General features: G+C 45.0%; 1 protein-coding gene across 1 annotated transcript in view; it reads left to right on the forward strand.

Moving 5' to 3' along the window:
• Positions 1–4,784: 4,784 nt before the first annotated feature.
• The window catches only part of LOC120987803 (chromaffin granule amine transporter-like), a 272,406-nt gene continuing 258,916 nt past the window's right edge, over positions 4,785–18,274 (forward strand). Inside the window, exons 1-5 of the mRNA XM_040415910.1 lie at positions 4,785–5,096; positions 14,471–14,484; positions 14,599–14,732; positions 16,041–16,323; positions 16,417–16,475. Coding sequence (XP_040271844.1) covers positions 4,785–5,096; positions 14,471–14,484; positions 14,599–14,732; positions 16,041–16,323; positions 16,417–16,475 — 802 coding nt within the window. The remainder of the gene's footprint in view (positions 5,097–14,470; positions 14,485–14,598; positions 14,733–16,040; positions 16,324–16,416; positions 16,476–18,274) is intronic.

Genomic DNA, 18,274 nt, shown 5'->3' on the forward strand with positions numbered 1-18,274 from the left:
GGATGAGGCAGTGGTAAATTCAAACAGTTAATAGGTCAGGGCAGGCGGCACAGGTCCAGGTCAGGCAATCCGGATCGGCAACATGAGAGTCAAGGCAAGCAGGCAGGAATCAAACAGGTAGCAGAGTCCAGAAACACAAGCAAGAGTCAGATACACTAGCAGAGAAATCAGCAACCTAGCAGGACGTCAAGGACCTTGACACTGAGGAGTCTAGGAAGGGGGCTGAGAAACTTATATATATGCAGGAGGGCTAGGATTGGTCAGCGAGGTCACATGACCTAACCCATAAAGCACAGGAAGTTATGGGCCACTGTTACACTAAGTGAAGGAACCGGGACCCAGTGCCAGAAAGTAAGTGCCAAATCCCCCCTAAAGGACCGATTCTCTTGTGTGACAAGCCCGCAATAGGGTTGTGCCTATACTAGCACAACCCCATAAGGTGAGCCGTTAGTGTACACCTTTGTTGCCATCTAATCGAATGTACTACCCTATTGTGCGCTTTCTTGAGCCTTAGGCACGTCCACCTCTCTAAAAAATCCCCCCTAAAGGCGGCCATACCCTTTAAACTCTATTGATGATAGGATCGTTAGAAATAATGTAGGTAATTTGTGGTGTGCACACCCTAAATTCGATCATATTTTTCAACAGAGTCCATGGTCCAAGATCTTGATAAGATATACTGCTTCTGGTGATATTTCTCAAGAACAGACTTAGGCCTCATGCACACGACCATACTGGTTTTTGCGGTCCGCAAATCGCAAAAAACAGAAGCCGCCCGTGTGCCTTCCGCAATTTGAGGAACGGAAAGGGCGGCCCATTGTAGAAATGCCTATTCTTGTCTGCAAAACGGACCAGAATAGGACATGTTCTATTTTTTTTGCGGAGCCACGGAACGGAGCAACGGATGCAGACAGCACACGGAGTGCTGTCCGCATATTTTGCGGCCCCATTGAAGTGAATGGGTCCGCACCCGAGCCACAAAAACTGCGGCTCGGATGCGGACCCGAAAAACGGTCGTGTGCATGAGGCCTTAGAATGACAAACATTCCAGAAATTTCTCAGTCTCCTGTCGAGAACTTGTCACTCTGTGTGAATTTAGCCTGTCTGTCCATTTAGCATCACAGAACTAGTGATGGACGAACATATGTAGGGACAGTTCGCGAACCCGATAAAATGTTTGCGAACCGCAAGTTCGCGGCGGGTCCCATTCATTTTAATGGCAGGCGAACCTGAAAAACCTTCAGCTCATATTTTCAGCCAAGAAATAATTACTAGAAGTGCACAAATAGTCCCACAACATGGACAGTGACATGCCAGGTGTATTATTCGAATTTGTGATCTCCATTCATTATTTTTTTCAATGCGAAATATCGGCAATATAATTTTCGCGTACACGCATGCGCAAATGCACTATACAGTAACCAAATGCACTATAAAGAAAGTATATTGGTACATAACACCCCGCTTCAATCAGTTTTTTGGGGGGTAACTGGTATATCACACCAGTAGTAACTACAGGGAGTGCAGAATTATTAGGCAAGTTGTATTTTTGAGGATTAATTTTATTATTGAACAACAACCATGTTCTCAATGAACCCAAAAAACTCATTAATATCAAAGCTGAATATTTTTGGAAGTAGTTTTTAGTTTGTTTTTAGTTTTAGCTATTTTAGGGGGATATGTGTGTGTGCAGGTGACTATTACTGTGCATAATTATTAGGCAACTTAACAAAAAACAAATATATACCCATTTCAATTATTTATTTTTACCAGTGAAACCAATATAACATCTCAACATTCACAAATATACATTTCTGACATTCAAAAACAAAACAAAAACAAATCAGTGACCAATATAGCCACCTTTCTTTGCAAGGACATTCAAAAGCCTGCCATCCATGGATTCTGTCAGTGTTTTGATCTGTTCACCATCAACATTGTGTGCAGCAGCAACCACAGCCTCCCAGACACTGTTCAGAGAGGTGTACTGTTTTCCCTCCTTGTAAATCTCACATTTGATGATGGACCACAGGTTCTCAATGGGGTTCAGATCAGGTGAACAAGGAGGCCATGTCATTAGATTTTCTTCTTTTATACCCTTTCTTGCCAGCCACACTGTGGAGTACTTGGACGCGTGTGATGGAGCATTGTCCTGCATGAAAATCATGTTTTTCTTGAAGGATGCAGACTTCTTCCTGTACCACTGCTTGAAGAAGGTGTCTTCCAGAAACTGGCAGTAGGACTGGGAGTTGAGCTTGACTCCATCCTCAACCCGAAAAGGCCCCACAAGCTCATCTTTGATGATACCAGCCCAAACCAGTACTCCACCTCCACCTTGCTGGCGTCTGAGTCGGACTGGAGCTCTCTGCCCTTTACCAATCCAGCCACGGGCCCATCCATCTGACCCATCAAGACTCACTCTCATTTCATCAGTCCATAAAACCTTAGAAAAATCAGTCTTGAGATATTTCTTGGCCCAGTCTTGACGTTTCAGCTTGTGTGTCTTGTTCAGTGGTGGTCGTCTTTCAGCCTTTCTTACCTTGGCCATGTCTCTGAGTATTGCACACCTTGTGCTTTTGGGCACTCCAGTGATGTTGCAGCTCTGAAATATGGCCAAACTGGTGGCAAGTGGCATCTTGGCAGCTGCACGCTTGACTTTTCTCAGTTCATGGGCAGTTATTTTGCGCCTTGGTTTTTCCACACGCTTCTTGCGACCCTGTTGACTATTTTGAATGAAACGCTTGATTGTTCCATGATCACGCTTCAGAAGCTTTGCAATTTTAAGAGTGCTGCATCCCTCTGCAAGATATCTCACTATTTTTGACTTTTCTGAGCCTGTCAAGTCCTTCTTTTGACCCATTTTGCCAAAGGAAAGGAAGTTGCCTAATAATTATGCACACCTAATATAGGGTGTTGATGTCATTAGACCACACCCCTTCTCATTACAGAGATGCACATCACCTAATATGCTTAATTGGTAGTAGGCTTTCGAGCCTATACAGCTTGGAGTAAGACAACATGCATAAAGAGGATGATGTGGTCAAAATACTCATTTGCCTAATAATTCTGCACTCCCTGTATTTGTTCCAATAACGCTTGTCCCTCTATATACCTGCAGTATCGCAGCAGAACCGCACACAACTGCCGCACAATACAAATGCACTATAATATACTTTCTAACATAGAAAGCATATTATAACATTGTACAAGGAAGGCAATCCATTAGAATATACATACACAAGCAGAGCCCTTGTAGCACTAAGTGGATATTTGTAGAAGAAAAAGAAGCCACGAGGGTATAGACGCAGTTGTGGAGAAAACATGCGGTTGTACCGCTAGAAGATAGATGCGCCATGTCAGAAGTACTATGGCATGGGTTTAAATAATTGTGCGCTCTTCCGGAACCGGAAGTGCGTCACGTGGAACGCATAGGATCACCGCGATGCGTTCCACCACCCGGAAGTGTGTCGGTGTAGCGCAGCGCCGTGCTGTAGATGCATGGGGACGAGGGGAGGGGTGGCGGACCTTACAGGGAACAATAATATAAGGTGGGAAAGCTTTATTAGATAACATATTATATGGAAAAACGGGATGGTCAGAATATGGGCGAAAGTGTATGAAATGGAGCGCATACTGTTGTAATGTTGCGTTCCACCGGCCGGAAATACGTCATTGGAGTATCATTGCGCTTAGATGACAAATGATTAGGAGAAAGAGGGGAGAAAGAAAAAGGGGAATGGGAAAAAAGGGAAAAATTGAGGATAGAAATGCTGAGATAAAGATGGGGAGAATGGAAGGGGGTTATCAGTCTATATATACACTCAACTAAAGAATTATTAGGAACACCTGTTCTATTTCTCATTAATGCAATTATCTAGTCAACCAATCACATGGCAGTTGCTTCAATGCATTTAGGGATGTGCTCCTGGTCAAGACAATCCTCTGAACTCCAAACTGAATGTCAGAATGGGAAAGAAAGGTGATTTAAGCAATTTTGAGCGTGGCATGGTTGCTGGTGCCAGACGGGCCGGTCTGAGTATTTCACAATCTGCTCAGTTACTGGGATTTTTACGCACAACCATTTCTAGGGTTTACAAAGAATGGTGTGAAAAGGGAAAAACATCCAGTATGCGGCAGTCCTGTGGGCGAAAATGCCTTGTGGATGCTAGAGGTCAGAGGAGAATGGGACGACTGATTCAAGCTGATAGAAGAGCAACGTTGACTGAAATAACCACTCGTTACAACCGAGGTATGCAGCAAAGCATTTGTGAAGCCACAACACGCACAACCTTGAGGCGGATGGGCTACAACAGCAGAAGACCCCACCGGGTACCACTCATCTCCACTACAAATAGGAAAAAGAGGCTACAATTTGCACAAGCTCACCAAAATTGGACTGTTGAAGACTGGAAAAAAGTCAGAATTTGGCGTAAACAGAATGAGAACATGAATCCATCCTCTGATGGCTACTTCCAGCAAGCTGCAATTGGCGTCACGAACTAAAAACTATTAATATTGCGCCAGTGCGCATCTGTCCCAATCCGGCTTACTGCATATTTTGGCGTCACTGTGAACAGGATCGGATTGAATTGTGTGCCATCCCTGTCCAACAGAACCGGATCCAATTCTGTGTTAAAACGGATCCCATCACATATTTCACAGTATTGCAAGAGCTGCAGTTTGTACAAAACCCTGAAAATTGACTTTATTGCCTTGTTGCTGTGCAATTAAGCACCATGCGGTGCCCACGAGTACTCAAAAGGTTAATTCGCCGTATTCGCAAGATGGCGCCGCCTCTCCATGCTTGTCGGAGGCGGGAAAAGACAAGAACGCCCTCTCAAGAGTGCGAAAATGATGACTACTCCCCCCTGGAAGCTGGAAAACGAAAGACTGCCCACCATGAACTTTGTACTGTGAACCAAGGGAGTGCAGACTCCTACCTCTGGGCTCCACCCTCACCTCCTGCATGCACCATGACGGAAAAGAAGATGGCCGCCAACCCGGAAACCAAGATGGCCGCCAATGCTGAGCCTGTTCCCGCGGAGGATGCCACTGATACAGTCGCCCAGGCTTTGGACCAGCCTGCACCGCAGACGGTGATTGGAACCCCCGATGACCACCAGGAGGCACCGGAACCGGCCGCCCGGCCGCAACATCAGGTAGGAGCAGACGCGCTCCCTGAGGCCCGGTCCATACCTGTCCCTGAAGCACTCCCTGAGGGTCCCGATACCCCAAACAGGCCTAGGCCTGCTCCGCCATGCACACATACTGGTGCGGCGGAGGCGACCGGAACTTCGACTCCGCCGCCCAGAGCTAATACCGCCAGAGCGGGACGTTTAAGCCCAGAGGTCCCCATAGTGAGCCCTGAAATCCCTGCGTCTCCAACTCTACAGGTGGGGCAAATAAATAACTCTGTCCTGACTTTCAATCCCAGAGTGCAACCTTACATTCTGCCCTGGAAGCTGCCACAGGCACTCTCAGTTTGCCTACCAGAGCCTCTTCAGCCAGAGGTTTTGTCCACCTCTGCACCGGCTAGGGATCCCGGCTTGCAGCAGGTCACAGCTGCATTCACCAGGCTGACTGCTCAGCCAATTCCAAAAGACACCACAAGAGGTCAGTGGTGCACCATTACAGCTGCTGAGAGCACCCAGGTTAAGAAAGAACTTTTGTCTCCTCAAACATGGGACCCAGGAGGATGTTTTTCAGACTTTCCTGTGAGGAAAACTACCCATTATAGCAATTAACCACTACCTTGTTTGGAATACCAGTGACTTATGGACTTTTTCCTCCTGTCCACAGTCAAGCATCTCAAGTAAAAGGACTCAAGTCATATTTGAGTGTATTATTGCATTGATATTTGCATAATGTTTTTGCACTAATTTTTCAAGTTTACAAGTTATGCAACGTTTAAGATAACATGCCCATTGTGTGAATTCTCCTTCTAGGTGCCGCAATGTGAATTTATGCACTGTTTTTCATGATTGCACTTAACATTGCACTTAACAGAAATTTAGCAACTTACTTAAAGTATGCCTTTTTTTGCAGCTCTTGTTCTCTCCCCCTTTATAAGGACTGTCTTCATAGGGACATTGAATACAAATGGCCTACACCCGGTGATATATACCCATAGGTACCCAGGGTAGGACCAAGTGGTAAGTCCAGGCAGGTCCAGTTATTTCACAGGTACCCCTGCTGCTTCGGGAACTGTTAGAAGCCCTAGGCTGCTCCTTCCCACTTGTTAAATGTTCAGGATTGTTCCCATCCTGAGGTGTCTCATTTCCAGGAGAGCGACGGGATTGTACTACCCTCCTCCTGTGACTTGCCAGAAGATACGGAGACGATAAATACCTCCCCTTCTGAGCCTTTTGCCTAAGGTAAGGCGCCTCAAACCTTAGAGCCATATTTAGCTTCCTCGTAGTCATCATAGTGATCGTGCTATAAGCCAAATTTCTTCAGGCTATGATGCAGGAAAGGAAATACAGGATAAAGCCACCCTTTCATTTGCGGGCTTTGCATTACACAATGGTGGGATTACGGAGTAAAGACACCCCCATACTTTCTTTGATGTCTACCGAGCTCAGGACATACGAAGGCAGTCAGTAATGTTTGCTTTGTGCAGTATTTAGGTTACCTGGTTATACCAAGAGAAGAAAACTGTGTGTTGGACACCTTACTCTAGTGGGCAGGAACCTCGAGAAAGCCGTTTCATGTTTTGTCTACGTATGTATTTATATGTAATTCACGCAGCACTTTGTATTTATTGGGTACCAAGAGCTGATTCCTTCACCCTCCTAAGCATACGCCGAGGACGGCTTCACTTAAAATAAGCGGGTATGTAACATCCTGGAGTATGTCACTAAACTCTTTCTCCCCGCTACAACATGTCTGGTGCATATGTATTGCCATCTTGTGTAATCTAACAATGCATTTTCCATTATATGTATTTTCTATGCCTGTTTCATATATTATGCTGTAATTTCCATGTACACCAGCAGGTGGCAGCAATGTGTTTAGTTCAGTTTAGCATAGCTAGACTGGAATAGTTCATTCCAGTCTAGTCCCCCCTCCTCTTTGAGCAGAAGTGGGCTGCCCCACGCCCTGCAGCAAGGGAGGGAAGAAACCAGTTAGATCCAGTTTGTACCAGCCCCCTCCTTGGGGAAGGCTGTGTTAGTAGGAGCTCCCAGACACAGGGATCCCAACCTAGGATCCAGACCTCGGCTGAGGCCAAGATCACTCTTCCCAGCCTGAGCCATCAGCCTCAGCTGGTTGACAAGAAAAGCAGCCATCTCCAGCATCCAGGAAGAAGCATACCCTGTGAGCCAAGCTGTGAGTACATATCCAGAGACCAGGAGAAGCCAAATCCCTCCTCAGCTAGTCAGGCCCATATCAAGCAGAAGACAGACAGAGCAGAAGATAAATACCTGCCAGATTCTCCAGGCATATAGTATAGAAGCAGAAGAGGCATTAACCCCTGACATACATTGCCAATACCTGCTGGGACCTAAAGACTATTGCTGTACTCATATGGATTTATGCTGCACCCATTAAGTAAAGACAAGTTGGATCATATTACCTGTTTGGATCTCATTCATTCCTCAATTACTCCTATTAACCACACTCATTTTATTGCAAGTGAGCCAGGATCCAGGAGTCCAGCCGTACCAAGGTAGGAGACACCATTGAAACAATACCTACTACACAGAGACATTATCCCCCTCTGGCATTCCTCACTTGGTACGTGAGTTATAACATCTTAAAGGGCCCTGCTACAGTACCTGCACAAGCTGCGATTGGCGTCACAAATAGGGATGAGCGAACCCGAACTGTATTTTGGGGTGTCCGTGACACGGACCCGAACCCGAACAATTTCGTAAAAGTCCGGGTTCGGGTTCGGTGTTCGGCGCTTTCTTGGCGCTTTTTGAAAGGCTGCAGAGCAGCCAATCAACAAGCGTCATACTACTTGGCCCAAGAGGCCATCACAGCCATGCCTACTATTGGCATGGCTGTGATTGGCCAGTGCACCATGTGACCCAGCCTCTATTTAAGCTGGAGTCACGTAGCGCCGCACGTCACTCTGCTATGATCAGTATAGGGCGAGATTAGGCAGATTAACTCCTCCAAAAGACTTCATTCTGTGATCGATCTGCAGCTGTGGATCATTGAAGTGCTATTATTGACTTGCTCACTTTTTTGAGGCTGCCCAGAGCGTTTTTAGATCACTTTTTTTCTGGGGTGATCGGCGGCCATTTTGTGACTTGTGGTGCGCCAGCACGAGCTATCACCAAGTGTATTTAACCATCGATAGTGTGGTTATTTTGTGCTATATCCTACATCAGCTGCAGGCTGAGCCTGTGTCACCTAAGTGCATTTAACCATCAACAGTCTGGTTATTTTTTGGCCATATACTACATCAGCTGCAGGCTGAGCCTGTTTCACCCAAGTGCATTTAACCATCAACAGTCTGATTATTTTTTGGCCATATACTACATCAGCTGCAGGCTGAGCCTGTGTCACCCAAGTGCATTTAACCATCAACAGTGTGGTTATTTTTTGGCCATATATTACATCAGGGGCAAGTTGAGCCTGTCACCCAGCGCCTAAAAAATAGACCTGACATTTCTATTCAACCAAATCTGCACAGTTTTAGCTGGTCAAGTTATTTGTAGTGACCGTCAAAGCAGACTTTTTGTTCTGGGTTGAAAAAGCATTCCCAAATTTGCCATTCTGAAAATAACTAGTTTGTGGTATTTCAGGCCTACTTGAAATCTATCCCAAAAAGAAAATCTTACATTGAAGTTATTGATAGTATCATTCAGAAAAACCTAAGACACAGGCTAGCGTGCTGATAGAAGTGTCATTCTGTGATTAAACCTATAACTGTCACACAGCGCAAAAAAAAACAGGTCTCACATCTCTATTCAACCAAATCTGCACAGTTTTAGCTGGTCAAGTTATTTGTAGTGACCGTCAAAGCAGACTTTTTGTTCTGGGTTGAAAAAGCATTCCCAAATTTGCCATTCTGAAAATAACTAGTTTGTGGTATTTCAGGCCTACTTGAAATCTATCCCAAAAAGAAAATCTTACATTGAAGTTATTGATAGTATCATTCAGAAAAAACCTAAGACACACGCTAGCGTGCTGATAGAAGTGTCATTCTGTGATTAAACCTATAACTGTCACACAGCGCAAAAAAAAACAGGTCTCACATCTTTATTCAACCAAATCTGCACAGTTTTAGCTGGTCAAGTTATTTGTAGTGACCGTCAAAGCAGACTTTTTGTTCTGGGTTGAAAAAGCATTCCCAAATTTGCCATTCTGAAAATAACTAGTTTGTGGTATTTCAGGCCTACTTGAAATCTATCCCAAAAAGAAAATCTTACATTGAAGTTATTGATAGTATCATTCAGAAAAAACCTAAGACACACGCTAGCGTGCTGATAGAAGTGTCATTCTGTGATTAAACCTATAACTGTCACACAGCGCAAAAAAAAACAGGTCTCACATCTTTATTCAACCAAATCTGCACAGTTTTAGCTGGTCAAGTTATTTGTAGTGACCGTCAAAGCAGACTTTTTGTTCTGGGTTGAAAAAGCATTCCCAAATTTGCCATTCTGAAAATAACTAGTTTGTGGTATTTCAGGCCTACTTAAAATCTATCCCAAAAAGAAAATCTTACATTGAAGTTATTGATAGTATCATTCAGAAAAACCTAAGACCCACGCTAGCGTGCTGATAGAAGTGTCATTCTGTGATTAAACCTATAACTGTCACACAGCGCAAAAAAAAACAGGTCTCACATCTCTATTCAACCAAATCTGCACAGTTTTAGCTGGTCAAGTTATTTGTAGTGACCGTAAAAGCAGACTTTTTGTTCTGGGTTGAAAAAGCATTCCCAAATTTGCCATTCTCAAAATAACTAGTTTCTGGTATTTGAGGCCTACTTGAAATCTATCCCAAAAAGGATATCTTACATTGAAGGTACTGATAGTGTCATTTAGAAAAACCTAAGACACACGCTACCGTGCAGATAGAAGTCTGATTCTGTGATTAAACCTTAACCTGTCACACAGTGCAAAAAAAAAACAGGTCTCACATTTCTATTCAATGGTCTGCCGGGTGTTCACTCCAAGGTCATGGAAGTCACGCCTGCGGCCACCCCGTTCTCCGAGGGATATGTCCTGAAATCCAGCTGAAAGCTGCAGAACATCAGTCGGAGGTCTCTCCACTACTGGCGGGCCTCTCTGGCGCCCTCTTCCCACAAGCAAAGGCTCGGCTGGTGGCTGCTGGGGTCTTTCAATGCGTCTAGGTTCTTGAGCCTCTTGCTCCTGTCCAGGCTGTCCTTGGCTGGGCTGCCCCCTGGCACGTGCTCTTCCGCGGGCTCTGGCTCGTCCACTCATCTTCTATTCCTGAGAGGATATAAACCGCTAATAAGGTCAATCTGCCGCCTAGCAGCTCCGCCGTGGCACAATCACCTCAGAACTCGCACACTGGTGACTTTAGGTATCTTCACTGGTCACTTTGAGCAGAATGATGACATCCAAGTCACGGCACCAAATGTAACCCTCTTTTCCTTGCACCATCTGCGACACCTCCAGCTTTCACACTCACTCGGTCACCAGCTCCTCCAGGCATAAACTCTAAGTGGACTCTAAGGGACGACACTCAGGTCTTCTGTGGTTTAAAGCTTTATTGAGGTGTAGTGCACTTGGCTGGAGCCTGTAATACAACAGGGAAACACTGCCACTATGTGGTATACAGCCAGGTCACCAGCCCACCTATATCATAACAGGCAGTCATTATATTACATTCCCACATACATGTTACAGGATATAACAAAGCATACAGAAAAATGAACAAGAGAAAATCATTTACAAAGATATTGCAGCAGGGTGACCTGGAATACAGCATGTCTTGCAGCCATTTTAGGAAGAACACATGTCTCTTTAACTGTACATCATCTACTCAGCCTAGCATGTGCTGCAGGGTTTAAAGGCTGCTAAAAAACATACAGTCACCTCTTTACATTCTACAGAACTATTATGGGTATATATTATAACTTTTTACAATAGATAAATGAACTTTAGCTTTAGAGAACTTAGACAGAGATCCTACCTCCTTCACAGTAAATGTCTGCACTGAGGAGACCAAACCAAGTAGCAGAATACACAGGGGGCTTTCTGGAAGAGTCCACTGTAAAGACTCTGTCTGTTAAAACTTTCCTCAGTTATCTAATAGCACATTTGAAGAGGTTTATTTAGCATGTCCTGACTCTCTGCTAACAGCTTATGAATATATGGAACTATATTTAACAAGTGATCATTGCTGCAGCTCCTGTATATTGGTATGACCCTATTGCAAACCTGCAGACTGGATATTTGGTGAAACTTCATGTGGTTCATATCGACTGTACTACACCACTGACTTGGTGCCTGGGCCTAAATATGTGACAGTGGCCTGTTCCAGTGGTGGGTGACGTGATGCCTGATTCTCTGCTATGACATGAAGACAGATTCTGTGCTGACATAAGGCCAGATTCTCTGTTACGGGACCTCTCTCCTCTGCCTGGGCCTAAATGTGTGACAGTGGCCTGTTCCAGTGGTGGGTGACGTGATGCCTGATTCTCTGCCATGACATGAAGACAGATTCTGCGCTGACATAAGGCCAGATTCTCTGTTACGGGACCTCTCTCCTCTGCCTGGGTGCCTGGGCCTAAATGTGTGACAGTGGCCTGTTCCAGTGGTGGGTGACGTGAAGCCTGATTCTCTGCTATGACATGAAGACAGATTCTGTGCTGACATAAGGCCAGATTCTCTGTTACGGGACCTCTCTCCTCTGCCTGGGTGCCTGGGCCTAAATGTGTGACAGTGGCCTGTTCCAGTGGTGGGTGACGTGAAGCCTGATTCTCTGCTATGACATGAAGACAGATTCTGTGCTGACATAAGGCCAGATTCTCTGTTACGGGACCTCTCTCCTCTGCCTGGGCCTAAATGTGTGACAGTGGCCTGTTCCAGTGGTGGGTGACGTGATGCCTGATTCTCTGCTATGACATGAAGACAGATTCTGTGCTGACATAAGGCCAGATTCTCTGTTACGGGACCTCTCTCCTCTGCCTGGGTGCCGGGGCCTAAATGTGTGACAGTGGCCTGTTCCAGTGGTGGGTGACGTGAAGCCTGATTCTCTGCTATGACATGAAGACAGATTCTGTGCTGACATAAGGCCAGATTCTCTGTTACGGGACCTCTCTCCTCTGCCTGGGTGCCTGGGCCTAAATGTGTGACAGTGGCCTGTTCCAGTGGTGGGTGACGTGAAGCCTGATTCTCTGCTATGACATGAAGACAGATTCTGTGCTGACATAAGGCCAGATTCTCTGTTACGGGACCTCTCTCCTCTGCCTGGGTGCCTGGGCCTAAATGTGTGACAGTGGCCTGTTCCAGTGGTGGGTGACGTGATGCCTGATTCTCTGCTATGACATGAAGACAGATTCTGTGCTGACATAAGGCCAGATTCTCTGTTACGGGACCTCTCTCCTCTGCCTGGGCCTAAATGTGTGACAGTGGCCTGTTCCAGTGGTGGGTGACGTGATGCCTGATTCTCTGCTATGACATGAAGACAGATTCTGCGCAGACATAAGGCCAGATTCTCTGTTACGGGACCTCTCTCCTCTGCCTGGGTGCCTGGGCCTAAATGTGTGACAGTGGCCTGTTCCAGTGGTGAGTGACGTGAAGCCTGATTCTCTGCTATGACATGAATACAGATTCTGCGCTGACATAAGGCCAGATTCTCTGTTACGGGACCTCTCTCCTCTGTCTGGGTGCCGGGGCCTAAATGTGTGACAGTGGCCTGTTCCAGTGGTGGGTGACGTGAAGCCTGATTCTCTGCTATGACATGAATACAGATTCTGCGCTGACATAAGGCCAGATTCTCTGTTACGGGACCTCTCTCCTCTGCCTGGGTGCCTGGGCCTAAATGTGTGACAGTGGCCTGTTCCAGTGGTGGGTGACGTGATGCCTGATTCTCTGCTATGACATGAAGACAGATTCTGTGCTGACATAAGGCCAGATTCTCTGTTACGGGACCGCTCTCCTCTGTCTGGGTGCCGGGGCCTAAATGTGTGACAGTGGCCTGTTCCAGTGGTGGGTGACGTGAAGCTTGATTCTCTGCTATGACATGAAGACAGATTCTGCGCTGACATAAGGCCAGATTCTCTGTTACGGGACCGCTCTCCTCTGTCTGGGTGCCGGGGCCTAAATGTGTGACAGTGGCCTGTTCCAGTGGTGGGTGACGTGATGCCTGATTCTCTGCTATGACATGAAGACAGATTCTGTGCTGACATAAGGCCAGATTCTCTGTTACGGGACCTCTCTCCTCTGCCTGGGCCTAAATGTGTGACAGTGGCCTGTTCCAGTGGTGGGTGACGTGAAGCCTGATTCTCTGCTATGACATGAAGACTGATTCTGCTCTGACATGAAGCCAGATTCTCTGCTATGGCATGAAGAGACTGATTCTCTGCTGACATGAAGCCAGATTCTTTGCTATGGCATGAAGAGACTGATTCTCTGCTGACGTGAAGCCAGATTCTCTGCTATGGGACCTCTGTCCAATTGATATTGGTTCATTTTTATTTTTTTAATTTTAATTCATTTCCCTATCCACATTTGCTTGCAGGGGATTTACCTACATGTTGCTGCCTTTTGCAGCCCTCTAGCTCTTTCCTGGGCTGTTTTACAGCCTTTTTAGTGCCCAAAAGTTCGGGTCCCCATTGACTTCAATGGGGTTCGGGTTCGGGACGAAGTTCGGGTCGGGTTCAGATCCCGAACCCGAACATTTCCGGGAAGTTCGGCCGAACTTCTCGAACCCGAACATCCAGGTGTTCGCTCAACTCTAGTCACAAACTAAAAACTATTAATATTGCGCCAGTGTGCATCTGTCCCAATCCGGCTTACTGCACAAGATGCTATCCTATCAATATGGGCCAACATTTCTAAAGAATGCTATCAGCACCTTGTTGAATCAATGCCATGTAGAATAAAGGCAGTTCTGAAGGCAAAAGGGGGTCCAACACCGTATTAGTATGGTGTTTCTAATAATTCTTTAGGTGAGTGTATATTTAGCCGCACTCGTTTGGCCCATATACTGCCTGTTTCTCCACTGTAGGTAGGCATTTCTGTGGGGAGACAGTCCAGGCCACAACTTTGAGGGACCTTCAGATGCCTTCATGGAAAGCTGTGTGAGACTAGTGGAGGAGATGGAGATAGAGTCTGCCTCTGTGATGGCCGTGACCATCAGATCTTAGGGATATCCTGTAAAATATAAAAAATGCTGCATTGAAACAGAACCGTCAGTCCATGTGCCTGAGCCTCAACTATTGTCCTTAAATCATCCCCTGTAAGAGTACCCACCCTAAAGGAGAATGTTCTACAACTTATCAAAAGGTGGGAGAATCCTAATGCAATCCTTATTTCCTTGGCAGGGGTTTCCAGGAATGTGTGAGGAGAAAAAAACTTTGATACACAAAAGAACTGAAGTCCAAATTTCAATGTGAACAAAGCCCGGCAAAATGATTCTGTGTAGGATTTAACCTTTCTTCTCTTTTTGAAGGGTGATCCCTGTGGGTGCCATAATGAAGTGCAACCCGTGCAGGTGGCTTAAAGAAAAGAGGGGCTCCAGAGAGGTGGTCCTTGTGGTGTTTTTTTTAGCTCTACTCGTGGATAATATGCTTTCCACAGCGGTTGGTATGTCACATATCTTCATTAAAGTTCATTAAGTATTTATAGAATATTCACCTCTACATTACAGTGTATGGAGAATCTGTCAACCATGAAAACTTTCCATGATTGGTTGGAGCATGCCCATAATTTTTTTTTTTAGATCCGCATGCCTCCAGATTTAAAATCAAGCTCATTTAGGGGAAATCCAACATGGAGAAACTCCTTTATAATATCCATATCCTTAATAGGGCAACAATCCCTTTAAGGTAATTATTGCCAAGTAGATGGATATTATAATGATCTTGAGGGGGTGCCCTGTTGCAGATTTTACATTGGGAGCCAGGAGCTTTGAGTTACACCACCTCAGATACCTACTGTGACTGTGTGCAGGATGGGTAGACTTTGATGCTCTCCTGATTAATGAGAAGGCCTAGTTTTGTGGAACTTAGGCCTCTTTCACACTTGCGTTGTCCGGATCCGTCGTGAACTCCATTTGCCGGAAGTGCCCGCCGGATCCGTAACACCGCAAGTGAACTGAAAGCATTTGAAGACGGATCCGTCTTCAAAATGCGTTCCGTGTTACTATGGCACCCAGGACGCTATTAAAGTCCTGGTTGCCATAGTAGTAGTGGGGAGGGGGGAGAAGTATACTTACCGTCCGTGCGGCTCCCGGGGCGCTCCAGAATGACGCCAGGGTGCCCCATGCGCATGGATGACGTGATCCATGCGATCACGTCATCCATGCGCGTGGGGCGCCCTGACGTCACTCTGAAGCGCCCCGGGAGCCGCACACGGACGGTAAGTATACTGCTCCCCCGCTCCCCACTACACTCTACCATGGCAAACAGGACTTTAGCATCCTGGCAGCCATGGTAACCATTCAGAAAAAGCTAAACGTCGGATCCGGTAATGCGCCGAAACGACGTTTAGCTTAAGGCCGGATCCGGATTAATGCCTTTCAATGGGCATTAATTCCGGATCCGGCCTTGCGGCAAGTGTTCAGGATTTTTGACCGGAGCAAAAAAGTGCAGCATGCTGCGGTATTTTCTCCGGCCAAAAAACGTTCCGTTCCGGAACTGAAGACATCCTGATGCATCCTGAACGGATTTCTCTCCATTCAGAATGCATGGGGATAATCCTGATCAGGATTCTTCCGGCATAGAGCCCCGACGACGGAACTCTATGCCGGAACAGAACAACGCAAGTGTGAAAGAGCCCTTATAGGTCAGACCTTTCTTTATAATGATTTTATGATGTTTATCTTCATACTGATCACTTAATGTTTATTCACATATTTATTTCTAACAAATACTCATCTCTATCTCTATCTAGTTCCCATCATTCCAAGTTTCCTCTATGAAATGGCAAATCAGAATAGAAACACCACTGTGGACCTGATGGTTTCATCTTCTTGGTATGACAACATCACTATCTTAAATGACCAGTCAACTTATGAAAGGATCGATAATACGAGCCATGGGGCACCCAAAAATTCTAGCTGCAAAAAGGAAACGAGTGTCCTGCAACATGAGAATCTCCAAATTGGTCTTCTGCTTTCATCCAAATCAATAGTACAACTTATAGTCAACCCCATAGTAGGACTTATTACCAACAGGTATATGGTAGTACAAGATTCAGAAAGCTCTACTATAATACATCCACTTGGCCATTTCAATTTCTTGTTCTAAATCTCTTCTTATTCTCCTAGGATTGGATATGATATACCAATGGTCATTGGATTGATCAACCTGTTCTTGTGTACTTTAAGTGAGTTATGCATTCATCTATTCCATTTCCACAATCCTCCTAAAAACTATATATATAAAAAGGTCAGGCAGCACTCCTTCGCATGCAGTAATAGTTGTACGGTGCCCGCGGTGGTCCCTCAATACAGGACTGATAAACAACAAAGAAAGTCCGCAGCACCTCCTTGAAGTAAAAAATGTGCAGTTTATTCACACATGTCAGAAAATTGACAACATTTCGGTTCTCTCACAGAACCTTTCTCACCTGACTTGAGAAAGGTTCTGTGAGAGAACCGAAGCGTTGTCAATTTTCTGACATGTGTGAATAAACTGCACATTTTTTACTTCAAGGAGTGCTGCGGACTTTCTTTGTTGTTATTTATATATATATATATATATATATATATTATTTTTTTTGTATCAGTTTAGCACATTGATATAAATAGGACTTATGTAATGCATAAGTTCACCTGTGGGAGTGCTGCAGGGAAACTGAACACTTGTTGCTGGATTCCTTTATAGTGGGATATTCCTGAAGAATATTAGGACATCTCTATTGTTACTAATGCACCATAGTATCTGCAGCTGGGGAGTCACATACAGTGATGCTTGAAAGTTTGTGAACCCTTCAGAATGTTCCATATTATAAATTTGACCTAAAATTACATCAGACTGTCTCACAAGTCCTAAATATAGATAAATATGACCAAATCTAATAGATGAGTAAAAATGCTCCAATATCACGTATGTGTGGACCTTTGCTTTCAGGTGAATTTGTACTTTTCTACTTACAAACTAGCCTTGACCTTTATCAAAGCTCTCTAAATGAGCATTGGTAAGGAAAACCCAACTTCGGTACCTTCCAGTACTGTACACTGAAGACGCTCCTGTAACCAGGCTGCCTCTAGCCTCCCTTCCTACAGGTATATCATTATCCAATATATAAAACTGACCTTATATTGCTGTAAATTCAAGTCTTCCCTGTCTCCCTGCCATCTGTATATACTGTCAGTGGTGAACACTGACAGTGTATGTGCGCTCTTTATTGCTGGCACAGTGACTAACAAGCTGCTAACTATCTAATGAGCCACCAGGAGATCCAGGAGAGCGGGTAGTCAACGCTCGCATTGACAGTTATATACTATGACTTTCCCTATATATTGCAAACTGCTTCTATACTTACCATAAATAGTGAGTACTGGCTGACCGCTCTCCTGGAGGCTCATTAGATAGTCAGCACACCAGGGATGCAGAGTGCACATACACTGTCAGTGCTCACCACTGACGGTATACAGATGGCAGGGAGATGGGGGAGAAGTGAAATTACAGTAATATAAGGTCAGTTTTATAAATTGGCTATGGATATACCTATATGAGGGGAGGCTATAGGCAGCCTGGCTCTGGAAGCGTCTTCAGCATACGGTATTGGATTGTGCTGAATAGTGTTGAGCGTGAATATTCGAATCGCAAATTTTAATCACGAATATCGCCACTTCGAGAATTCGCTAATATTTAGAATATAGTGCTATATATTCGTATTCCCGAATAGTGTTGATCGCAAATATTATAATCCTGACTTTATCACGAATTTATCGTGAATATCGGCACTTAGCAACATTCCGAGCAACTAATAGGAAAGTTGCCTACCCCTTAGTATTGATCACAAATGTTCTAATCGCAAATTTTTATAGCAAATATATTACACTGCCAATTTTGGCAATCAAGTAAATAATGACTGGAGATCAAAAATTCTTGAATTTGTGAATTTATGGCAAAAATTTGGCCAAAAATTCACAAATTATCGCAAATTCAAATATTGCC

The sequence above is a fragment of the Bufo bufo genome, chromosome 1 (assembly GCF_905171765.1).
Source record: "Bufo bufo chromosome 1, aBufBuf1.1, whole genome shotgun sequence".
Lineage (NCBI taxonomy): Eukaryota > Metazoa > Chordata > Amphibia > Anura > Bufonidae > Bufo > Bufo bufo.